The sequence below is a fragment of the Chiloscyllium plagiosum genome, chromosome 11 (genome assembly GCF_004010195.1).
Source record: "Chiloscyllium plagiosum isolate BGI_BamShark_2017 chromosome 11, ASM401019v2, whole genome shotgun sequence".
NCBI classification, from domain to species: Eukaryota; Metazoa; Chordata; class Chondrichthyes; order Orectolobiformes; family Hemiscylliidae; genus Chiloscyllium; species Chiloscyllium plagiosum.
This window is the reverse complement of record NC_057720.1, coordinates 68,164,539-68,190,633: the sequence shown is the minus strand read 5'-3', so window position 1 is coordinate 68,190,633 and position 26,095 is coordinate 68,164,539. Positions and strand designations below refer to the sequence as shown.

At 38.3% G+C, this 26,095-nt stretch overlaps 2 protein-coding genes across 3 annotated transcripts in view; one reads left to right on the top strand and one right to left on the bottom strand.

Annotated features, from left to right (window-relative positions):
- The window catches only part of trmt13 (tRNA methyltransferase 13 homolog), a 38,074-nt gene extending 20,896 nt beyond the window's left edge, over window positions 1–17,178 (top strand). The window contains exons 4-11 of the mRNA XM_043699690.1: window positions 3,230–3,292; window positions 3,399–3,468; window positions 8,776–8,882; window positions 10,297–10,464; window positions 10,570–10,642; window positions 10,728–10,802; window positions 12,687–13,098; window positions 16,873–17,178. Coding sequence (XP_043555625.1) covers window positions 3,230–3,292; window positions 3,399–3,468; window positions 8,776–8,882; window positions 10,297–10,464; window positions 10,570–10,642; window positions 10,728–10,802; window positions 12,687–13,098; window positions 16,873–17,053 — 1,149 coding nt within the window. The 3' untranslated portion in view covers window positions 17,054–17,178. The remainder of the gene's footprint in view (window positions 1–3,229; window positions 3,293–3,398; window positions 3,469–8,775; window positions 8,883–10,296; window positions 10,465–10,569; window positions 10,643–10,727; window positions 10,803–12,686; window positions 13,099–16,872) is intronic.
- lrrc39 (leucine rich repeat containing 39) overlaps window positions 12,928–26,095 on the bottom strand; it is a 38,513-nt gene continuing 25,345 nt past the window's right edge. Inside the window, exons 5-7 of one of the 2 annotated variants that reach the window (XM_043699692.1) lie at window positions 23,088–23,240; window positions 19,398–19,531; window positions 12,928–12,984 (exon numbers count right to left, since the gene is read on the bottom strand). In XM_043699692.1, coding sequence (XP_043555627.1) covers window positions 12,971–12,984; window positions 19,398–19,531; window positions 23,088–23,240 — 301 coding nt within the window. In that variant the 3' untranslated portion in view covers window positions 12,928–12,970. Of the gene's footprint in view, window positions 12,985–17,384; window positions 17,474–19,397; window positions 19,532–23,087; window positions 23,241–26,095 lie in introns of those variants that run through there. The other variant, XM_043699691.1, reaches the window with a different exon arrangement.

The window sequence follows — 26,095 nt, the reverse complement described above, 5'->3', positions numbered from 1 at the left end:
TATGCCCGAAACGTCGATTCTCCTGTTCCTTGGATGCTGCCTGACCTGCTGCGCTTTTCCAGCAACACATTTTCAGCTCTGATCTCCAGCATCTGCAGACCTCACTTTCTCCTCCAGGACATTGGTTAGGCCACTTTTGGAATTTTGCGTGCAATTCTGATCTCTTTCCTATCGGAAAGCTGTTGTGAAACTTGAAGGGTTCAGAACAGATTTACAAGGATGTTACCAGAGTTGGAGGATTTGAGCTATAGGGAGGGTTGAATAGCTAGGGCTGTTTTCCCTGGAGCATCAGAGGCTGAAGGGTGACCTTATAGACATTTATAAAATCATGAGATGCATGGATAGGATAAATAGACAAAGTCTCTTCCCTGGGATGGGGGAGTCCAGAACTAGAAGGCATAGGTTTAGGGTGAGAAGGTAAAGATATGAAAAAGGCCTAAGGGGCAACTTTTCCACGCACAGGACGGTACGTGTATGGAATGAGCTGCCAGGAGAAGTGATGGAGGCTAGAACAATTGCAACATTTAAAAGGCATCTGGATGGCTGTATGAATAGGAAGGGTTTGGAAGGATATGGGCCGGGTGCTGGCAGGTGGGACTAGATTGGGTTGGGATATCTGGTCGGCATGGAAAGTTGGACCGAAGGATTGTACATCTCTATGACTCTATAGGCCCATCTTACTTTTAAATTCTGATTTTAAAATTTTGTCTTAAGGTTCTTGTGTTAAGACTGGAAACTCTGCTGCCCTCCATTGTTAAAGACGACCAGACTGGTTTTATAAAAGGCGGTAGATCCTCTAATAATGTCAGGAGGTTGCTGAATATGATTAAAGCTTGTCAGTAGCAGTCGGTTCAGAGATTAGTGGTCTCCTTGGATGTAGAAAAAAGTGTTTGATCGGGTTGAGTGGCCATCTTTTTTATACCTTTGAAGATTTGGATTGGGGGGAGGTTTTTATTAGGTGGGTGAGGGTCCTCTATAGTGATCCTCTGGCAGTGGTATGAGGTCTCTTGTAATTTTAATATTTGTAAGGGCAGTTGGCAAGGCTGTCCCCACTCACCATTACATTTTACATTGGTGATTGAGCCGCTGGCAGAGGCTATCCATAGGGATACTAATATAGCTACCCCGGAGGTAGGATTAAAATCGCATAAGATCATGTTATATGCGGATGGCATTCTTGTTTTTTTGTTGAATCCAATGGTCTCGGTACCCCATTTGATACAGTGTATCAGTTCATTTGGCTCCTTTTCGGGTTATAAGATTAATTTCTCAAAATCAAAGCCATGCCTATGGGGGTCCATAGGAGAATATCTGATGTTGAGGGTGAATTGCGGTTCCCCTTTAAATGGTCACAGGAAGGTGTTCTTTATTTAGGCATCTTTGTTACTCCTGTTTGATCAGTTGTTTAAGGCCAACTTTGCTCATTTGTTCGACAGGATTAAGTAAGATCTTCAGCGATGGAAAGTGCTTTCAATACCCTGGCTAGGCCGAGTAGTTCTTGTTAAAATGAAAATCCTTCCCCATTTGCGATACCAAGTACGATTGCTCCTCTTTGTTTTTCCTGGCAAACATTCGGAGACTTAATGGATGGTTTAGGCCCTTTATTTGATGCCGTAGGTGACCTCTTCTTCAGCGGGCTAAATTGCAGTTGCCTCATGGGTTGGGGGGATTGGACCTCCCGGGTATTAAAAGATATCAATTAAGTTCCCTTCTGTCCTTTGTTAGTGACTGGGCACGTGGGGACCCGGTGTCAATGTGGCTAGATCTTGAAACCTCCCGGGCAAAATGTCCCCTCATTAGCCTGTTATTCTTAGATAAAATGAAGACAGTTACAGAATATTGCCGTAATCCAAAAATTATTATTAACTGTTAAGGTGCGGAGGACAATGTGGCAGAGTCCTTTCAAAACGTACTTTCTTACTCCCATAGTTCGTACGCTGAGTTTTCAACTGGGGATAATGGACCCCAGATTTAAGCTTTGGGCAGCGAGGGGAATCTCCTGTTTGGGTGATTTATTTGAAGGTGAAATAATGATGTTTTTTGATCAAATAACCTGTAAGTATGGTTTAGCTAGCAGAGACCTTTTTCACTTTTTTCAGGTCAGAGATTTTATTCAAAAAGGGACCACGCTTTTGACCGAATCCTACAGATCTGTTCTGGAGAAGGGGGTGCTTCATGCTATAAGTACTTTCTCTGTTCATGTGCTTTACCATATGTTAGGGGGTGATCTTTCAGAAGATATTGAGTGGCTTTGTGGTGTCTGGGAGAGAGAACTATGGGTTGAGATCTCTATGGAGGTATGGGAGGACATTTGCGAAAATGCAAGGAAGATTTCGATCTGTAATAGGACCCAAGCCTTGCAGCTAAAGATTCTGCATAGGGTCCATTTGGCCCCAGACCATGTCTCAAAATTTAAGATGGGAATATCTTAATTATATCCTAAGTGCAAAATAAGTATCGGTACTCTCACTGTGGTCTTGCTGCATGCTCCGTACATATTGAAGTGCTGTGGCAGGAGTTATAGAGAGGGTCTTGGGGACCGAGGTTAAGATGGACCGTGTCTCTCTTCTCCTGGGCCTACCCAATATATCTCCTCTGGACGCTCATGGGAAAAAAACTTTTTAATATTCTCACTTTTTGTGCAAGGAAAAATATTCTAATCTGTTCTGTCTCTGAAAGCTCCTTGGATCTGTCGAGTTAGCATAGGCTTATTATGGAACATATTCCTCTAGACCTTTTTACTAATATGGTACACAAGAAAATGGAAATTTTTATAGGATATGGCAGCCCTTTTTGGATTATCTGGATGTAGATTTATCTGCCATCTTAACTAGGGTTTTGGGTAGCTATGACGATCCGATTTAGTGAACTTGATGTCCTTGAAGGAAGAATTTCGAATAAACTTGTGTGTATTACAAAATGTTCTTGGAGGTCGGGAGCTAATGTTTTGTTGTGCTGAGCTGTTTTGTTTTATTTATTACTTTTATTGATTTGCTTATTTTGCAAATGTTTGTTTGTGTTGTTTTGTTAACTTTTTGTTATATATTATATAGAGTACTGTTATTGTTGGTTTATTGTAATTTTTGTAATTCATATAAAACCTTTTCTTTCAATAAAAATATCAAAAAAAACTAACTGGTCATGTTCAGAATCTTGCATGAAATGCATTATATTTAATTGCTTTAACCTTTTTCTGATCCTTGTTACTCCTGTGTATTGCATTTTCCAGGTTTACTATGTTAAAGATATAAATGGGGGTTATGAAGATGCAATAGAGACACCTAGACAACAGGTACAGCTTCCCATGAGCTGAAAATCAACAAAGTGTTCTAAAATGTTTAACTTCTATTTATTTTCAGTAAAGCAACTTTTTATTCTATCTCTTAATTGTGTTCAAGGTTTCTATTTGTGCTTTGTCCAAACAAGAACTGGAGACAATGGTTACAAAGCTCCTGAAGGCAACAGACGGTGAGTATTATGTCATACATATGTACAGCTTAAAAGAAAGTGATATTAATTGAAGAAAATTATTTAATTTGCATATTTTGTCACCTGGGTTAATATTTATGGAAAAAAAACATCAGAAATGTACTTCCTACAATTGCAACAATTTGCTTCTTTGAAAGTAGGGAATTATGTTGTGGTTGCTTCATAGGAATATTTATCCTCCATCTAGCTGAAGATGTCAGTCAGATGACTCCATGAATTAGATTAGACATTTTTCAGCCTGGTTGCTAGAAGCTGAGAGATGTGCCACTTTAACATTGGAATGGGAGTAAAAGGCCAGGAGTTGAGTTAGATTACCTCACTCTTTGTGAAGTATTATCTGCGGACAAATCATCATAAGTGGCATCTGTGAATTACGGAACTAAGGTTAGTTTTCCTTTTTCAGAAGGCAGTGTGTGAAGCAGAGTGGCTTTAGGTGGAAAAATGGATTGATACTTCAATTAAATATTGCAGATATGTATCTTAATAAATGTAATATCACATAAGAGGATTAACATCTTATTTGTTCAGCACTGATAGAATAAAGCATTTCAGAATAAGAGAATTCATGAAGAACAAATTGGATATCCCTCTGAACTAGCTACCAACCTCCAAGAAGGCAATCCGCCCTGCATTGGAGAGGGTAACATTGTTTAGCAAGATCTTTCCCTACCATTCCAACATTGCTGTATTACAATCTTAGTGACTGGATTTCCTTTTCTACTGCATTTAAAATACTGTGTGGAGAATCTTAGTGACGTCATGTAATGAAGTGATAGATATGATTCCACTGAACTAGGAACCTAAAATCATTTGTGAAAAAAGATCATTCACAAACTGCTGCATTTAGCAGTACTGTGCACATTTACACTATTTAGACCGGTCAAGGCAACATTACTAGTTCTTACCTATGCACACCCATTCTTCATTGAATTATTGCAGTGTCAGCCTAGATTGTTGTGCTCAAATTCTAGAGTGGGACTAGTATGTACAACCTTGTAACTGTAGCAAGAATGCTACCAACTGAATTGTAGCTGACACCGCACAAAAAGTTTGAGTTGGAGAAACACAATTGTTGGAACATGGTATGAAGCTAAATAAGGTAGAAGAAGATTTTAACGAAAGATTGAGAGTTTCAGATTTGAGGTATTGAGAAATTGGATTGGTTGTTGCACAACTTAATGGGTGAGTGGGCTTAACGTTATTTAGGACACGAGATGAGTTTGAATGATAATACAAAAAAAGATGTAGCACGAGAATCTAGGGGTAATAGAAGCATAGTTGAGTGGTTCAGAAGGAGATATTTTGAAGTAGGACCAGAGACCACAGATGGAGTAAATATTTTTTATGATAGACAAGATATGTGGTCAGTTTGAGGTCAGATAGTGTGTCCAGGTTTCAAACAGTGGGGCTATGAACAATCTGCTTCAACCTGAGACTATGATTGGAGGGTGGAACTAAACCAATGGCAAGGGAATTGAATTTTGTGGGGTTGATTAAAGACAATAATTTTGGTCTTACTTAAATTTATTTGGAGGAAATTGTTCTCTTGATTTTGGACAAGCAGACTAACATTGCAGAGGCCATGGAAGTATCAAGTGACAATTATGATTTGGAGGTGCTAATGTTGGACTGGCGTGGACAAAGTTTTAAAAAATCGTCACATCAGGTTAAAGCCCAGCAGGTTTATTTGGAAGTACTAGCTTTCGAAGCGCTGCTCCTTCATCAGGTGGTTCTAGAATATAGAATCATAAGACACAGAATCTGTAGCAAAAGGGTTATAATCTCATGGAGCTATAATGATATTAGTGAGCTTTGAGAAGATTTGTAGCTCAGGTTGAGGTTCTGGATGTAGGTTTGCTCACTCAGTTGGAAGATTCATTTTCAGACGTTTCATCACCATACTAGGTAACATCTTCTGTGAGCCTCTGAATGAAGCACTGGTGGTGTAGCCCGCTTTCTATTTATATGTTTGAGTTTCTAAGGGTTGGTGATGTCATTTCCCATTTTTCTCTCAGGGGGGTGGTAAATGGGATCCAAGTCAATGTGTTTGTTGATAGAATTCCAGTTGGAATGCCATGCTTCAAGGAATTCTCGTGCGTGTCTCTGTTTGGCTTGTCCTAGGATGGATGGTTTGTCCCAGTCAAAGTGATGTCCTTCCTTATCCATATGTAAGGATACTAGTGAGAGTGGGTCATATCGTTAATGTTCATGTATCCTGGCTAGTTTTCTGACTGTTTGTCCAATGTAGTGTTTGTTACAGTTCTTGCAAGGTATTTTGTAAATGACATTAGTTTTGCTTGTTGTCTGTATAGGGTCTTTCAAGTTCTTTAGCTGCTGTTTTAGTGTGTTGTTGGGTTTGTGGGCTACCATGATACCAATGGGTCTGAGTAGTCTGGCAGTTATTTCTGAGATGTCTTTGATGTAGGGGAAGAGTGGCTAGGGTTTCTGGACATGTTTTGTCTGCTTGTTCGGGTTTGTTGCTCAGAAATCGGTAGACTGTGTTTATTGGGTACCCGTTCTTTTTGAATACACTGTTTAGGTGATTTTCCTCTGCTCTGCGTAGTTCCTCTGTGCTATAGTGTGTGGTGGCTCATTGCAATAATGTTCTAATGCAGCTTCGTTTATGGTTGTTGTTTTCAAGATTTGCTTCTGTAGTTCAATATTTGGTCCGTATGTGTTGTTTTCCTGTAGGCGCTCGTTTGAAGTTCCCCATTGGCTGTTTGCTCTACTGCGACATCTAGGAATGGCAGTTTGTTGTTGTTCTCCTCCTCTTTAGTGAATTTTATGCCAGTAAGGGTATTATTGATGGTCTTGAAGGTTTCTTCTAATTTTTTTCATTTACTGATGACAAAGGTGTCATCCAAGTAGCAGGCCCAAAGTTTGGGTTATTGGTTAGTAGAGCTGTTTGATCGTGTCTCTGCATTACTGCCTCTGATGAGAACTCTGGTATCGGAGATCCCATGGGTGTTCTGTTGGTTTGTCTGTAGGTTTTGTTGTTGGAGGCATAGGTCTAGTAGCTTGACGATACTGTCCTTGCTGATGAAGTTGGTGGTGTTTGGTATATGTCTCTCTGATTCTTCTAATAGTGTAGTCAGTGTTTCCTTGGCCAGGTTGATGTTGATGGATGTGAACGTTACGTCAAAGGAGACCATTATTTCATCCTCTTCTATCTTGGTGTCTTTGGTCTTCAGGAATTCTTAGGTGGAGTGGATGGAGTGGTGTGAGTCTTCTACTACATGTTTCAGTCTTTGGTGCAGCTCCTTGGCCAATATGTAAGTTGGTGTTCTGGGTAGCGAGACTATGGGTCTGAGGGGGCCTCCTGGTTTGTGAATTTTGGCTGATCCGTAGAAGCGTGGTGTGTTGGATCCGTCTGGTTTCATTTTTTTGGAACTTGGTCTTATTTATTTCTCCAGATTTCTGAAGTTTTTGAGTAGGGATGTAATTCGGTTCTCTAGTTGTGGGGGTTGAGTCTATCGCCACTTGTTGGTAAATGTTGGTATCTGCAAGTAGCGCATTTGCATTCTGAATGTAGTCTCTTTGATTTAAAATGACTGTCAAGCATCCTTTGTCTGCAGGTAGGATAAAATGTTTTTATCGTATTTTAGTCTTTTTAGTGCTTTCCTTTCTTGTGTGTTGCATGTGTTTCCTTCCTTTCTCCTGCTTACTGTTGGTGCACCTGCCTGTCTGATGGTTTGCTGCGTTTCTTCTGTGAGTTGGTTGTCTTTCAGTATTGTTTCTAATGCTGCTAAGAAATCTTTCATGTCCGCATCCTGGAAGTTGTAATTTAATCCTCTTACTAATTTTTACCACATTTACCACCCCCTGAGAAAAAGAGCAGGAAATGACATCACCACAGGAAATTATGTCACCACAGGAAATGACATCACCAACCCTAGGAAACTCAAACATATAAATACAAAGTGGGCTACACGACCAGTGCTTCATTTGGAGGTTCACTGAAGATGTTACCTAGTATGATGACGAAACATCTGAAAACGAACCTTCCAGCTCAGCAAGCAAACCTACTTCCAGCTGTAATGATATATCAAACAAATTTAGATTAAGTCTTTCATCTTTTAGAATGGGCTATGCCAGTTTCAGTTCTTTAATAAGTAAATATCAGAACTCCTTTAAAGTTACATTCTCAAGATAGCTTTAGCTTTTTTAACAATGGTGCCATCTCAGCTCAGACAATGCCTTAAAGGTATGAGATTAAAGTTTGTCTGTGTCCCAATGTTGAGTCAGACTGGTTCTATTTCTAAAGTGGAACTTATAGAATCTTACATGGATTTATGCAGTTTTTGAGCAAAATAAAATGTAATTCTGCAAATATAAATTCACCCTATAAACCTATATGTGCACAAGTGCTGGAGAGGCAGGGTGAGTGTGTGCGTGTGGGTGTGAGTGCATGTGAAAGAGTGTGTGTACGTGTGTGTGTGAGTGTGATGTGGTATAAGCCTGTGGGAGGGGGCATGCATATGTGTGTATGAGAAAGGGTCTGCGTGAGTATGTAGGAGAGAGTGTGTGTATGTGAGTGAGAGTGTGTATAGTGCAGTGGGGTCACCTGTAGTATGACATGAACCCAAAGTCCTGGTTGAGCCCATCCCCAGGGGTACCAAACTTGGCCATCAGTCTCTGCTCAGCCACTTTGCTTAATTTGTTTAATATATCATTACAGCTCCATGACACTAACCCTTTTGCTATAAATTCTTCAAAAGCTAGTGCTTCCAAATAAACCTGTTGGACTATAAACTGAAGTGATGACGCAATAGAGCTGAATCTGCATCTGTCAATTTACATCTGGCTGCTGAGGTCATGTTTTTGGATGATATTATCGAAAAGCAGCATATGGATGAAGAATAGAAGAGCGCCAAGGATAGATGTTTAGGGACATTAGAAATAAAATTGTGGGGGTTGAAAAATAAGCCATTGCAGAAGGTTTCATGGGTACACCAGATAGTTAAGAGTGGAACTATGTGAAGGAAGTCCCACTTAGCTGGATAACAAAGGAGAGACATTTAAGGAGGACATGTTTGATTGTTGGAGGATGCAGGGTGGTCAAAAAAGAAAGGGAGGGATGGTGCACTGTAGTCAGCCAAACTGAGGATGTCACTTGACAAGTACTGTGGGAGAGGTGAAAACTTAATTGAAGACATTCAAGCAAAGAGTTTCAGGGGAAGAAAAGCACCCATAAAGGAGACAATGCCTTTAAGTTTTCTAAACGATGGACTCTCAGCCATAACTGAAAGTGTTAGATTTTTTAAATCTGTTATTCATTATCTAAAGGTTTGAACTCGAAACTGACAGACCAAACATTAACTCACAAAGCACTACAGGAGGCTTTGAATGATCCAAAAAATGGAGATTTTGCCTTTAAACATTTGAAACAGCAGGTAAGATATGGAAATGTATATGATTTGAATTAAAAATTGGTTTGTGTTTTGCCATTGAGTATAACTCCTTACTTCCTTGCAAAGTGTTAATTGTACTACATGTGTGGTACCTGCTGCTTCTGAAAAGCATCAAGTACAGGGGTGGGGAAATGGCTCTCTTTCTTCCCTGTATGCTGTTACAACACGGAGGCAAACCCCTCTTAATTAAACCAAACACCCAGAAAAGGCTACCTTGCAATCTATTAAAATATGAGTGACAGAGAACCCCCAAATTCCAGTATTAAAATAAAATAACGTCAATTTATTTTCTTGCTCTAAAGGTGAATCTTAAAAAAAGAACTTTTCACAAATTTAAGGCTTTCTTTCTCTTAATTGCTTACTATTTGCCTCCAACTCTATAACAATATGATATTCCAATAAGACATTTATTAAGATTACATCAACTTAATTTCAAAACCATACAGTTGCTGTCGTCTTCTGTGTCTTCACTCTTCCAGCTGGGGATCTCCATGTGTTGTCTTTTTTTACTGCAAGTATGTTTTACATGAAAAGGTACTTTTGATGGAGAGTGGTTTCTAATTCTTTGAGAACACGATGTTAGATGGGCAATTTGCTCTCCACTTTCTCTCTCTACGGCAGTTGCTCTCTGACCAAATTTAAGAATGTCTGCATTTTGTGCCCCCAACATCAAATCATCTCATTGGTTTGATATTGGCAAAACAAATAAATTCAAACTCAATTGGGTTTTAGTATCCGGGGGCATAATTTAAATTGACTGGTTAAATTCAAAATGTCAAAACAGCAACCAAAACTCAGGTATCCATTTCGCAGCCAAATGTTACATACATTCATTATTCCAGTAATCTGGGACTGCCATCTAGTCATATATACATGTGCTTCTAAGCTCTCAGTTCAGAATAGCATTCTTTCTCTCCTAAAGGTACCATATATGTCTTCAACTTAATAATACATAATTCTACTTACTAGGAAGGTTTTTAAAAAAACCAAAATAGTAACATGCATGTTTTAATAAATTCATTACTTTTTTATTAGATGCGTAAGTCAGTTTTGAGAATTTCAATGAAAATATGAACATTATGTACTGAGGAAACCTTATCATATTGTTGGGTTATTCCAGCATTGGGACCTGTATTTTCTGTGATTTTAGTTGTGATCTCCCTTAGTTACTTTGTCACTTCCCGGTTCAGAGTAGCACTTCTTTTTATCATTCCTGGTTTAACCAAATCAACAGAAACTGTGGAGATTGGGCTTGGGAATTTCTTCTTATTCTGAATGACTAACTAATTTAAACATCTGACTTATTCTTGGCAAAGGGATCATAAAGTGCGTAATTTATGCTTTAGTTGACATCCTGTGCAGTTAATCCATAGGGAATTACATTGTCCTATTCCAGGCTTCACTTGCTGGTAATTTGGAAAGAATTGGTTTGCTTGGATCTAACAGATGTTTTGTGGAGTTTGGTGCTGGTCGAGGAAAGTTGTCCCATTGGATAGATCTTGCTTTACGAGATGCCGAGAACATTTACTTCCTCCTTGTGGAAAGAGCAACTACACGTTTCAAGGTAATGGTTTTCTGCAATTAAGTGATAAACACTGATTATCTGCATGGAATAATTTTCTAAAAACTTAGTAAATTAGTTGGTCAAATGTAACATTCTCTCTTAAAGGTGGATGGTAAACATAAAAATAGAGGCTCAGTGTTTGAGCGGCTTCAAGTTGACATCAAAGATCTCAGCCTAGGCAAGTTTCAGTTTTGTAAACTTGCAGAATAATAATATTTTAATTCTTCTTTTAAATAATCATCTTAATCAGTATATTGTTGCAGGTCGGGTGCCTCTTCTTGTAAGAAAAAGATTACCTGTTGTTGGAATTGGCAAGCACTTGTGCGGAGCTGCTACAGGTATAATTGACTTTAATAAAATCTTTGAGTATGAATGTAAAGTGTCTTACATTTGCCATTCAGCTGTTTCAAGCACCTCTTGGAAATTTCATATTCTTTCAGGCATCTCAGAAGGTAACACTTTATAGCCGATCTTTGCAAGCCTACGTTCTATTGTATGTGTAACTGTCCCAATTCTTATTTTAAGAAATGTTATTATCTTTCTGCAATATCTTTAAAACACTCATAATTTGTTAATGGAATTATGACACACAGTCTGAATAATCTGGTAAGACATGAAATATTCTGAAATTCAGCATTACAGTATATCAGCTGAAATTGATAGAAATGAATGTATGCAGATTGTTATGAGAGATGACTATTTAGTCCATCTACAGTATTGACTCCTGCTCAGATGTGTACTGTTGCCAATACAAACTTTTGCCACTTTTGATTTTGATATCTATCAATTAAAATTACCAATTTGAATTTAAAATGAATACCATAAACCCTTCCTGAAAATGTATATAACATTTAGATAAGATGAGGACGGCTTGTTTCTTGGCTTGTTTGTAGGTGGTAGAAGTAAAAGTTAACACTAGTTAAGGTTAGGCTGAAATGCAAAGCTTTTGTCCAAAGATTGATATTGCTGTTGTTATCAAATGTATTAACTAATAATCTGTAGGTAATTTTAAAATGTCTTGAGAAACTATTATCCCTTATGTGCTGAAGTACAATGTTACAAATATACAAGATTGATTTAGTACCTTAAGTTTATATCTAAGGATCCTTCTTACTTCCACATTAAGGAATGCTAATTAACATTTCTAAATTATTTTCATGGAGTCCAGTGCTCTTGGAAAATCATGTTAAAATGAAATAGGATGTGAAGAAAAGGAATCATCACACATTTCACCAGTGTGAGGCCACACTAAATTTGGATTGCACGCCGTCTTCACATTGGGCACTTTGTAAAAGACTCCACATACTATGTTGAATGCTTTGCTCAGGAAATAAGCATTTCCTGAGTTCAATGACTTCCATTGGTGAGCATTCTAAATCAGACACTTATTCTGATACAGCAAATTGAACCACACTATGACAAACCTTTACCTTCCTCATCAGTTGGCACCAGGCATAAACAGAGATCCAAAATGGAAGATTTCCATTGGAACTTAAGGACAGATACTATTTACTTTTGCAAATTAAACAGATAGGGACTACTTTATTCAATTGACATCTTAATGCTTTCCTTCTTTAAAAGGGTAACTTGCTTTTGTCTCCACATTACATCTTACCAAGCTTTGACATATATTTGAATTGTACAGTAGTACATAAATGCATTAGTCACTTGCATAATTTAAATATGGACATTTTCATTATTTTAAAATTCAGCTATAAGCTACTTCTGTGCCAAGTGCATCTCAGCATTATAATCTCATTAAGTACGTGAGAAATGACAAATTTTCTTGTAAATCATACTTCCTGCATTTATCATCTTCTTTGAACCATAGAGTCTGTGTGTATACTTCCTTTTCTTTCTTACTAGCTAAATGTTTGTCTTTGTTGTTAAGTTTCTAATTAGTTATTTCCCCATGTTCATTATTAATAAAGCTTTTCAATTAGATTTCAGTATTCTCAGCAATTACAGTCCAGCACCAGATCTGAAACAGCGATATTTCTTGCAAAATGAAAAGGGTATGCTTGTATATTGTAACAAAGGCCCAAATGCAATGTCAAGAAAGATTTCTCCAAAGTACAGATTGGAGATTAGTTTTTGCTTTAAGTATTTTAGTTTGAAACTATAAATGCACATTAACTCCCCAAAAGTAAGAAACAAGCTGGGAAAATGTAACTTTATGCAAGTTATTGATTTGTAACAGTTTTTTTTATTAAATTACGCAGATCTTGCTTTAAGATGTCTCATGGAAAGCTATAAAACAAACCTGGAAGATACTGGCAAGGAACCACCAGAAAAAAGATTGAAGGGTGATGAAATGTGCACGTTAGGAGATCACAAATGTCTCTCTAATTGTACTGTAGATAGCACTGAGAAAAGAAGTCCTGTCCTGGGACTTGCTATTGCACTGTGTTGTCATCACCGATGTGAGTGGAGGCATTATGTAGGCAAGGAATTTTTTTTTTCACATGGTCTTGATGCAGAAGATTTCAGGATCTTTCAACGTATGTCAAGTTGGGCCACCTGTGGAATGAAACGGCATCTAAGTGGTATAGGGGAGGCAGAATTTGACAAGACAAACCAGAAAGAGCAACTGGAAGAGCATGATTTTGAAGAAGAAAGTTTCACTTATGAAGGGTATGTGTTTAATTATCTAATATTACTTTACCCATATTTTAGGAACTTTTAAAGCAGTAGCACACTTTACAAATGCTTTGTCTGAGTTAAAACTGTCAGTGGCACAGTTCCTCCTATTATGATCTCAATTAATGTATTAATTCAACGAGTCATATCCCAGACCGAAAAGCATATTTGCTTCTGTTTTTATTCAGAGGTGATCTCTTGCTTCAACACAAACACACAATCTGCAGATTCCATTTTAAAAAGTTTATTGCACAAATTATGAAATAACGAAAGCTTTTTGTAAATAATATTATTTGAAAGATTTTGAAATGCACAGTAAGCATGCAATACTCCATCTAGGAGAAAGTGAGGACTGCAGATGCTGGAGGTCAGAGCTGAAAAATATGTTGCTGGAAAAGCGCAGCAGGTCAGGCAGCATCCAAGGAGCAGGAGAATCGACGTTTCGGGTATAAGCCTTCTTCAGGAATGAGGAGTGTGCGCCAAGCAGGCTAAGATAAAAGGTTCTCTGCCTCCACGCCGATCTCCGTCCCCCCCAACCTTTTATCTTAGCCCGCCTTTAGCCTGCTTGGCACACCCTCCTCATTCCTGAAGAAGGGCTTATGCCTGAAACGTCGATTCTAATACTCCATCTATCCCCTTTACAGTACTGAAGCACCTAGAGAGAATTCCCTTCCCTGTCACATCTATAGATTTGATTTAACTACTGCCTTCAATGTCTTGGGAGTTTTAATAGTCTCTTCCTTGAGTGTTCACACAACTGAACTTAGACTTTTCAATTTCAAATAATCCCTTCAAGGTTCTAACCTTCTGGAACTTTCAAACTAAACCCCTATACTGTAACCTATTTCCTAACTTCTCTGAACTAACACCTTTCTCTTGGAGAAATTATTTCATATATCTAACTTCAAGCTGGATCTCTGCAAACAAAAAAAGCATTTTTTTTAAAAAGAGCTTTTAAAGCTGTAACTTTTTCCCCTTAACAAAATAAATCAATCTTCGATCTTTCTAACTGAAAGAAAGTTAATCCTATTCAGTGTTTACTGTTTGCTCGCAAAACTCTCCCATGTAAACAAATTCCAATTACCACTCCAAGGGGTGTCTCATATTAGTTTAAATAAAACATAATTCCAAAAGTACTGACAAGTTAATCACTAAACCCCTCATACACACAGACCAAAGCCCACTAATTCAAAATTCAAACTCTAAAATAAATGATGTTAACCTTACATCACCACATTGATCTGGAAAGTTGAGATTTATATACCATCTACTCTTCTTAATTCAAAGTCATTTGATTTAAATTGTTATTCCCAAGCAAAAATTGAATAAAGCACGTTGACTTCTCTAAATTCAAATATTTTTGTTCAAGAATATCTTTAAATTAAGTAGAATAGACTGTTATTAAAATCATAACAAAGGAACACACGACTTGTTAGACTCAGTATTTTGTTGTGGCTGTGTGATAGGACTGTTAGAGACAAATAAACTGCAGATGGTGGAATCAAAAGTACACAAACAGGGAGCTGGAAGAACACAGCCAGCCAGGCAGCATCAGGAGGTGGAAAAGTCGACATTTTGTGTTGAGACCCCTCATCAAGGTCCCAATCCTGATGAAGGGTCTCAACCCAAAAAATCGACTTCTCCCCTCCTGATGCTGCCTGGCTGGTTGTGTTCTTCCAGATTTCTGTTTGTCTACATGTGATAGGGTTGTGGCAATGCATTAAAATGTAGACACACGTGTATTTAGCGGAGGCTCACTTAAAAGCAAGCAGTATTTTTTCCTAACTATATTTTTTTTACTATTGTTCCAGCTAAGGTCTATACAGAAGTCTAACCTAGAATATTTTTACCAGAGTTTCCCAGTGATACACTACCTTCTTTATTCAAACACTTCTGTTTCTAATTATTTTCAAATTATTTCTAATTAAATGAGAAAGCAAGCATCCTATTCCATGATCCTTATCTGAGCTGCCATTTAAAATACACTGCCAATTCATACCAAATACAGAGGAACCTCAATTATCCGAACGAGATGGGTGAGCACTATTTCGTTCGGATAATTGACTATTTGGTTAATTGATTTTCCTCTGGGGCTGGGAGGTTTCTGTGAAGTCTTCTCTGTTCAGGATACTAGGCAGCAGTACATCACACACAAGCCCCTGCCTGCCCCCCAACCCTGTCCGCCCCAATCCCCATCCCCACCCCACCCCACCCCCAACACCACCCACTCCCAACCCCACACTACCGTCGGCCCCCACCCACTGTCTGAACCCCCCTGCCCCGGGCAGCCGGACTGGACACCAACAGTAAGAGTGCTGCTGCCTTTCTGGGGTAAGTTTCCAAATAGCGCTCACATACACACACTTTTTTACTGCAACTTTTTGACAGGTTCCACCTTTGCCCTGTACAGGACAATGTTGGAGAGATTATCTGGGGAAAGGGGGTTAAGAATTCACCCCTATGTAGAACTCCAGGAAAGTGTGGGGAGAGAGAGAGAGGGCGGGAGGTCAGTCATTTAGAGACGGTGCCTGGACTGTCCAGGACTGTTCTCGGCAGCATTTCAGTAAGCCGAGTTCGTTTTTAATCAGTAAACAAGAGATGCGATCACAGTTGAAACAGCTCTTTGACATAATGTTTCTATTAGGACCTTGAGATCACCTTCGGATAATCCGAAATTCAGATAATTGAAATTCCTCTGTAGTCTATTCTCCCATATATTTTTGCACTGAACAAGGCAAAGGATGAATCATGGAATTGTTGTATTCTGTCAAAGGTATTGAATAGTACATCAGTTATATTTCTTTCAATATGCAACTAAATCTGATTTTATCCTTACCTGATCTAGCCTAAATGTGACTCCAGATTCCTAGCAAATTAGTTAATTTTAAACTATGGGCCGGGTGCTGGCAGGTGGGACTTGATTGGGTTGGGATATCTGGTCGGCATGGACGGGTTGGACTGAAGGGTCTGTTTCCTTGCTGTACATCTCTATGACTCTAAATAGCCGAGGTATCCACTCAGTTAAAGGGCAGTTGGAAGTGAGCAACAAATGCTGGCTTTGCCATTGCTGCAGATATCCCATGAGAAAACATTTTTAAAAACTCAAAATGTTTGCAGCCAACTTCACCCAGAAGTGACTGTCTTCAGTATTCAGATAGTTTATAACGACAAATTGACGTCAGTGGGAACTGAGGTTACTCTTTACTGGTGAAAATATATCGAGCACGAAGGATTGTTTAGTAGTTCGAAACCAATTGCAGCAGCCTCAGGGAATAACTGCATGAATTCCTCATAGTCTCTTAGGCCTAACTATCTTTGGCGGTTTCATTAATGACCTTGTCTGCATTATAAGAGCAGAAGTTTGCTGAAATCTGCACAGTGTTGTACACTATTTACAGTTCCTCTGATGCTGAAGAGGTCTATGCCAATGCTTTGTAAATCGTTTAACTGAATTCTTTAAGAATCAATGCTGGTCTTACCAGCATGACGTCCACATCGAATGAATGAAAGTTTGTTAAAATTAAAATAGATCAAAAGGCCAGTTACCTGAATAGATATCTCAGCTGTGAAACAGACGTTTTCTGCCAGTGAGTGTGTATCACAGAACATAGTAGGCTCAAAATCTGTACATTCATGAGTTTGTTCATGAGATATTACCTCATGCATGAATATGAAGTAAAGCCAAGTAATCCCACTTTTAACTGCATAATAGGAATGTATAATTCTTCAGCTGTTCCATTTTATTTATTTATTTTAATTCCTTATCAGGACACTGACTGTAGAAGAGAGAGAACATTTGGGTCATCTTTGCAAGCGGTTGATAGACCAAGGACGAATCTACTACTTGAAGCAGCAAGGATTTGATTCTGTTTTGCAATACTACATCAGTCCCAGCATCTCTCTAGAAAATGTCCTGCTCACAGCTGTTCCTCTTCCAAAGATTCAGTAAAGAAAAAAGTGAATTTTGACAAATTGATATTGGTATACTGTTATGAGTTTTGCTGATACATTCCTCATAACATTATCTGTTAAGCAATGAGTTCCACTTATTGTCCTGTCATTAATTCTTCCTGGATTCTCTTTGTCTTGTAGTACATTTGTATTATACTGCACAAACAAGAATAACTTTTATCAATGCAATTTCATTTATTTGAAGTCTTAAATTTCATTTCACACCAAGGAGGTCCTTTCATAATTTCACAACAATATTGAAGACTCCATTCAAGTTTATGTAAATTATATATATTTAACAGAGAGTTGTGGTCTTTTAGTTCAGTAAATGCTTTGTATCAGAAGGCAACTTGTTTTCAGTAGGATATTTCAGCCTCAATTGTAACAGACAGTTCTGAGGTATATGTTTTAGTTTTGCCTGAAAAACAAATTAAATAATTTGTATTGTTTTGTTGATTCGTGATATGCCACTTTATAGACAGTTCCTTTGCTTGTCTACCATAAAGGAGACCTATCCTCTACCACAATATTTACAAATCTGTTTACAACTTTGCTTTAAGAGTTGTACAATTTGTAACAATGTTTTCATGATGAATGATTTCCGCTGCCTCTAACTTGGTTTTAAGTTACAAAGTCCTATCTTTTGTTAGTGAGTGCTCAGTCACAAAACAATGTAGTCAGTCATATAATTCTTGTAAAGTTAAACTATCACTTGTATGATACCAGCACTTTTGATAAAGATCCTAATTAATCCAGCTATACTTTTAATTTATTCAGGGGATAAGGCTTCACTGATTAAGCCAGCACTTATTGCATCTGCTAATTGCCCATGAAAAGATAGTGGTCATTTGGTGTAGGTGTATACACAGTGCTGTTATGGACTTTCACTATTTTGACTCAGGAACAGTGATGTAGTTCCAAGTCAAAATGATGTGTGACTTAGAGGGGAACTTAAAGGTGGCTGTGCTTCTGTATCTATTGCCTTTGTGCTTTTAGATGGTAGTGGTCATCAATTTTGAAGGTGCTGTCTAAGGAGCCTTAGTGAATTGCTACTGTACACCTTGAAGATAGTACAAGTCATTCTGCTATAACATGCGTTTCATTAACGTGAATTCACTATAACACGATTGCCGAGTTGGGGGAACTTTTAAAACGTGTTGGCTGTAATGCGACTACATCACCAACACTTCAAGCGTTGTTTGTAAAGCACGATTTTTCTATAATATAGGGTTGCACAAGAACGCAACCATTGTGTTGTAGAATAATTACCTGTTTCCATGTCTGCTGAACATTGGTGATGGAGGGTGTGAATGTTTGAGAATGTTGTGCCAATGAGCTGCATTGTCGAGCATGGTTTTGAAGTGTGTGTGTTGTTCGAGCTTCACTTTGCAGGCAAGTGGAGAGTATTCTATCACACTCTAGATTTGTGCCTTGTAGATGTTGAACAGGCTTTGAGGAGTCAGGTGACTACTTACTTGCTGCAGGATTCCTATCACTGACCTGCTGCTGTAGGCACAATATTTATATGACTATTCAAATCAGTTTCTGGTCTAAGGTTACCCCCACCTACTCACCCAAGGAGGATTTAATGGACTACTAAAGTATTTGACAATTTGTAAATGGTACTGAACATTGTTCACTGTTGATTGCACATTCCCATTTCTGACTTATTGATATTTTGTAATAAACTTGTTCAGCGATGTTATTATACACCTCATGAACAGATGAGACTTGACTTAGAGGCAGGGACACTACCAATGCCACAAGAGCCCTACTTCTCACCTTATAATGGAAAGAAGGTCCAGGTAGCTGCCTCTTTTGTAGCTGTACTGGAATAGATTGGCTACAGATGCAGCAAGTTCTGGAATACTATTGTCTTTCGTGCTATTGCCACAATTTAGTCTGCAGCAACCTCTGCCTTCAGCCATATCTTGATGTTATGTGGAGTCAATTGAATTAAGATCTGCAATGCTGGGAACCTCTACAGGTAAGTCCATTTTATTCCTCAGGTACTTAAATTTTGCGTACTACCACTGACATCCTCATGACAGTCTGGTAAATTTATTGTCTGTCTCACTTTTAATATCAGGGTTATCTGAATAATGTTGTTGTCTGTAGAATTTTAGCAGTGTTTCACAGTGTAACTGATTTGAGTATAATAATAATGTCTGTAAACATTAATCTCCAAATTTTTCATAGGCAGTAAAATAAATATTCAAGTCTATCTCCAGCCTCCTCCTACACTATTTTTTTGATGCATCAACATAACATGATTTTAAAAAATATGTTCACTTGTGTTTATTACAAAATAAATATAAATTGAAAAAAGTCCTTTTACTCACTACTTTTTAATTCTTGAATGTAGGCTTGCATAAATTCTATCCCAAACAGTTCACGGTCTTCCTCTTCCTCTGGATTTTCACACTGGGGTAGAGTTATTTGAAGCTGAAGAGGGTTATCCCTCAGATTCACAAACCTGTCAAATACATCAACCATGTCAGATCAATGATAAAACATTTCTTCAGAATGACAGAAATAAGCCATATTGCTCTGCAGCTCAGTCCCACTCACTATGCTTCGCCTATAACCTGTTTTCTCTTCAGGTGCTTACCCAATAGATTTTTTTTAAACCATGAGTGACTCAAGAGTCCTCCTCACTCAGGAAATGCATTCCATATGCTAACCATTCGCTGAGTCAAAATGATTTTCATGTTACTGTTGGTTCTTTTGTCATTTCATTTAAATCAGTGTCCTCTAGTTCTCAAACTTCTGCCAATGGGATTTCGCTTCTCTCTCTCTCTCTATCGAGACCCATGATTGAAATTCAATCAAATTCCTCTTCCACCTTCTCAAACAAGAATAACACAGTTTCTCTAAACCATTCACATTGCTGAAATCCCTCAGCCCTGGAACTTTATATCCATTACGCACCCTCCCTAAAGATTTTGCGTAGTTTCTAAAGTATAATGCCCAGAATTGGACAAAGTATTTTACTGGAACATGAACCAGTTTTTTTTTATTTATCTGCCCACAATCATTATGAAGTATAAATTTCATTAATGACAGTAAAGTATAAATGGCATCAATACTCCAAATAAATTTTGCATCAAGACCTGACATCAGAAACTACCACCGGACATTTGTCCTATACTCTGAGTCATTACACTGGTCTCCACTTGTTGAACTACTTGGAATCGTTCTGACTCCAAGGTGACAGTGGTCAATCTAAGCACAAGAATCCTGCTGAATTTCAACTCAGTATTTAGAAACAATACAGGTCGTTCTGCTATAACACTGGTTTCATCAATGTGAATTTGCTGTAACATGATTGACAAATTATGGATGCTGTTTCTCAAGTGCAAATTTTTAAAACACACTGGCTGTAATGCGATTACAGCGCCAACAAAGTGCAAGTTTTTTATAACACAGGGTTGCACAAGAACACAACTATCGCATCATAGAAGAACTGATTGTATTCCATTTGCAGTTCCCTGACCTATCTGAAGTAGGCAGCGCACCTTCTGATTCTGAAGGAAAACTATTCCCAATAGGTCATAGGCTTATTCCACAAAACCTGTCTGTATCCCTAGAAGGCAAAAATCCATTTGTTTAGAGTGCAGCCACTGAAAACAAGTAAGGTCAGAGGCAGTATCAAACTTGAAGTAAAGGTTTGGACAAATGCATCAAAAAGAAAGGAAATCATGCCAACTGGGATATTAAAGAAGAGTTAATTCTTTAGATTAGATTACTTACAGTGTGGAAACAGGCCCTTCGGCGCAACAAGTCCACACCGACCCGCCGAAGCGCAACCCACCCAGACCCATTTCCCTACATTTACCCCTTCATCTAACACTACGGGCAATTTAACTTGGCCAATTCACCTAACCCGCACATTTTTGGACTGTGGGTGGAAACCGGAGCACCCGGAGGAAACCCACGCAGACACAGGGAGAACATGCAAACTCCACACAGAGAGTCGCCTGAGGCAGGAATTGAATCCGGGTCTCTGGCGCTGTGAGGCAGCAGTGCTAACCACTGTACCACCGTGCTGCCCACTGTACCACCGTTCTTGCAGTAACTTTTAAGGCCACTATATAATTCAAAGTGCTTTGCAGTACTTTTGAAGTGAACTCACTGCTATAATCTAAGAAATACAGTAAGATCTCAGCAGTGGTGTAGATTGAAGAATTAATAATGATCAAGGCACCAGGAATAACTCCTCTACAAGTCTTCAACATTGAACCATGAGCTTTTTTCCTCTAGCCAACTCGAGGGGGTTCACGATTCCTCAGTTTCACAACTCACCCTAAAGACACCACCTTTATCAATGAAGCATTCACTTAGGACTTGTTAGAATTTTGGTAAACGTGGATTATCAGTTTTAAACTTCCATCTTCTGATTTTAACACCAGGGACATTACATAAAATAGTTTTAAAAAGGGCAAATAGCAACTTCAGATGCACCAAGCTTCTTTAAACCATTTGTAACAGCAGAACTGGAAACCTCTCTCCATTTTTATTTCCCCCCACAGTCCCTTAGAAGACAATGCCAGTGAAAAGAAAGTCAGAAATATCCGTTTTTCGAGAACTCAAAAGGATACCTTTAAACGTCGCTTCTGCTGAGGATGCAAGTCATAAATTAAGCTATCATGGTCTCAAACCTAACACCAAGGGCTCTTAAGAACTTTCTAAACTTTATATTCCTGAACTTCCTTTTTGCACTAGACACTTCTCTTTCTAAATTTTATACTTGGATTTTTTTAAAAAATGAGGGTTAGTAAGCATTAAAATTCTTCTTTAATTTCACTCAAGAAAACCTTGTAATTGACTCATTTATTGCTGAACTAGCAAATTGCATTTTAATTGAAATGTTATATAGCTATGTGATAAACAAAAATTACAAATCTTTGATGTGGCCAACCATGGTAGTTTAAAACAAAAGAAGAGCTGGTTCACCCTGCCTCACCTGCTTGGTATTGCACAATACAGAAGAATCAGTCTTAATTTAAGGCCTTTTGTGGCATAGTGATAGTGATAGTGTCCCTGCCTCTGAGGAAGGAGGTCTGGGTTCAAATCCCACTTGTTCCAGAGGTATGTAATAATATCCCTGAATAGGATGGTTGCAAAATTTATATCAGCCTTAATTTTTGTGTTCAAGTCCCAGGGTGAACTTTCTGACTCCGAGACAAGAATGCTCCTAACTAAGCTATGGCTAAGACAAGGTGAACAATGTCGAGCAGAGAATGTTCTTTTTAATATATAAAGCAAACAGCTGACCTCCCCTTCTGACTCAGTATCCAAATGCACTGGAATGGGTGCATTTGGATATGTACAATATCAAGAGGAGCTTTCAAACTAGCACTTAGACCTAGAGGGATCAGAGGATATGGGAGGAAAGCAGGAATGGGGTGCTGAGTTGGATGATCAGCCATGATCATGCTGAAAGATGGAGTAGGCTCTATGGGCCGAATGACCACTTTCTGCTCCAATTTTCAATGTTTCTAAATTAAGTAATAAGTGGTTCAAAAAGGGAATATGAACAACTTAACAAGGAATAAGATAACTTCTGTGGTTAGGTTTAATAAATTTGACTAAGAAAGGTAAATCATATTATCGGCAGATACAGATAAGTCCATAATAGACAATAAATCTAAATGGCAGTCTTCTTAATAAGTACTTCGCTTAAGTGTAGAAACAGATACAATGTAAAAATAATTCGGGGAGGAATTTGATGGATTAAATATTATAATTTTGAAATAATTGGGGGGGGGGGGAATAATAGTATTTAAAACAGGCAAATTTCTTACACCTGATGGGTTTCACCCCAGGCCAAAACAAGAAATTCACGAGAAAATTATACATGCAAAACTCAATTTTTCCAAGGTTCTCTCGATTCACATGAATGACATTGTGAAGAAGCAACTGTTTTCTGCTTCAATGACTAATCAGCAATTTTCCAGTTAAAATTAAATAGTAGAAAAACACTGGTCACTAAATGCTTATGGAATGACTAGTTTCCACTGCATCATTACCGTAAATTGATCATTTCTTCCATACAAATTGGGATTTCCTGTAGCTTGTTACTGGTTAAAACTAGAGTACTGAGATTTTTCAATTTATTGATGGCTTCTGGCAAGTGAGCGATTTCATTCCTCTGTAGCCAAATTGTGTGTAGGTTTTCCATTCTGTCAGGGGAAATATAAAAAAAATTATGCTATTTGAAATACTGTCTGATCTACTTCAATATCGTGCAGAGATGTTTTGAAAATTTTCATCTATCCATTGTTATATTTTTCCAAACTGAATATCACATTTGCACTCAACTATTGAGGATGCTCAATTATACAGATAGCAATACTATACAGTTCAAGGGAATATTTTTACTTTATTGCACACATGTCCCTTCCTAACTACCACAACCTTAAGAAATCTAAGACTGTAGCTTTCCCAAGACCACACAAAAATTCAGATTCAACATTTGATCTCTGCTGAACAAAATTAACTGGTTTCTGTCAAGGTATCGATTATCTGAGCCCCAATCAAATGCAAGAACATCAGTTAGATGTGCACTTGTAGGAATCATGTGATGTGAGGGTGATTCTCAGCTGTGGTGCCTCTGAACGAGAGTAGGCAAAAATACTATCATGTCTTGCATGAAGAAATGCTTTTCATTTAGAATTACAGTAACTGTTTGGGCACTTCCTACATATCCTATATCCATGTCCTGGATATAATCAAGATGAATGACCGGGTTATCTAACAGAAATGCATGAACAAAATTCTCAATTTTCAGTGATGTTAATAGCTGGACAGTTTGCTGGCTATTTAACATTAATGGTCTCTTAGCTTGAATGTGCTGTATCTCTTTCACATATATTACAGCGTGCACCATTAGTCACACTGTTATTTTGACAGCAAATTAGAGCTTATCTTCTTTGCTTCCTTGAAAAGTAAATAAAAATGTTTTTTTGTTCCATTCACTCAGAGGACAAATAATAAAAGCAAAACAATTAATAAATATGTTTATGCTCTTTGAAATACTGTCTGATCTATTTCGATATTGTACAGAGATGTTTTGAAAATTTTCATCTCTCTCCATCACATTTTACAAAATAAATATTACATTTGCACTCGACTATTGTAGATACTCAGTTATACAGATCGTAATACTGTACAGTTTGAAAGAATATCTTCCCTTCATAATTTAGAAAAATAGCTATCGCTATCATTGACAGGAGTCTTTTGTGGAAGGTAAAATTGCTAATCCTATACATTTAATCTGAATTGTTATTTAATGCCTTATTGTATAAAAATGTAAAATAGAAAGGGATTTTTTTCTGGCAGTCTAACCCTTCATTATTTGTAAATTTTGTATCATAATGCACTCAAGTTTTTCAATTCTGGAATACGGTGAAAACTAACTTCTGGCACAAACCTTCTCTATTTTCCCGTCAGCTCACCCCCTCACCCTTCTCTGACACTGTCTAACACAAAATCTCTTCTTAATTTACTTAGTTGTCATATACTGTCTTATTCCTGCATGCTCCTATCTGAGGGAGACTTTGTAAAGACATTTCAAAAACTAGAAGATACACCTTAAAATGATTGTGTTGACGACTGAAGTGATGGGCTTTACACGAAGGTTATGGTAGTCTTTTTCAGAAAATACTAAATACAAGAACTACTCTTTTTAGAGTCATAAAGTCATAGGGGGTTGGAGGATTTGAGCTATAGGGAGAAGCTGAACAGGCTGGGGCTGTTTTCCCTGGAGCGTCGGAGGCTGAGGGGTGACCTTTTAGAGGTTTACAAAATTATATGGGGCATGGATAGAGTAAATAGGCAAAGTCTTTTCCCTGGGGTCGGGGAGTCCAGACTAGAGGGCATAGGTTTAGGGTGAGAGGGGAAAGATATAAAAGAGACGAGAGGGCAACTTTTTCACATGGTACATGTATGGAATGAGCTGCCAGAGGTGTGTGCTTTAATAATATAATTTGGAAACATGTTCTCTTTCATATAGCTTATAATGGCCATTATTATAGTCATTCAAAATTCTGTAGTTGTGTGTTTTGGATTGTTTTAGTAATTGTAGGACTATAACATTGTCACAGTAAACCTTTCACATAATCTGTTGAAATAACATTTGGAGGATTCACTATACGAGAAATGAGTCTTCTTAGTCTGTTCTTCGACAGTGCTTTAAAGTCAAGGATGACCTGCTTTTCTTTTCAGTGGGTTCTGAGATGACTGATAAGTCCAATGTGTTCTTCAGAGTCTAACACATATAAGGTAGGTGGTGCTTGAAGAGTTGAACAGATGAGATGTTTGGAGTTTTTTTTCCCCTCATGCTGTAACTTCCCCTCTGCATGCTCCCAAACAAGTGTCTCAATGTGCTTGATGCTTTCCCAAACAAACCCCTCCAATCTGTTGTAAGCCAAGACTCCCATGAGTTAGAACATAGAACATAGAAGAATACAGCGCAGTACAGGCCCTTCGGCCCTCGATGTTGCGCCGATCCAAGCCCACCTAACCTTCACTAGCCCACTATCCTCCATATGCACCGATCCAAGCCCACCTAACCTACACTAGCCCACTATCCTCCATATGCCTATCCAATGCCCGCTTAAATGCCCATAATGAGGGAGAGTCCACCACTGCTACTGGCAGGGCATTCCATGAACTCACGACTCGCTGAGTAAAGAACCTACCCCTAACATCTGTCCTATACCTACCTCCCCTTAATTTAAAGCTATGCCCCCTTGTAATAGCTGACTCCATACGTGGAAAAAGATTCTCACTGTCAACCCTATCTAAACCCCTAAATCATCTTATACTCCTCTATCAAGTCACCCCTAAACCTTCTCTTCTCCAATGAAAACAACCCCAAGTGCCTCAGCCTTTCCTAATACGATCTTTCTACCATACCAGGCAACATCCTGGTAAACCTCCTCTGCACACGTTCCAGTGCCTCCACATCCTTCCTATAATATGGCGACCAAAACTGCACACAATAATCCAGGTGCGGCCGCACCAGAGTCTTATA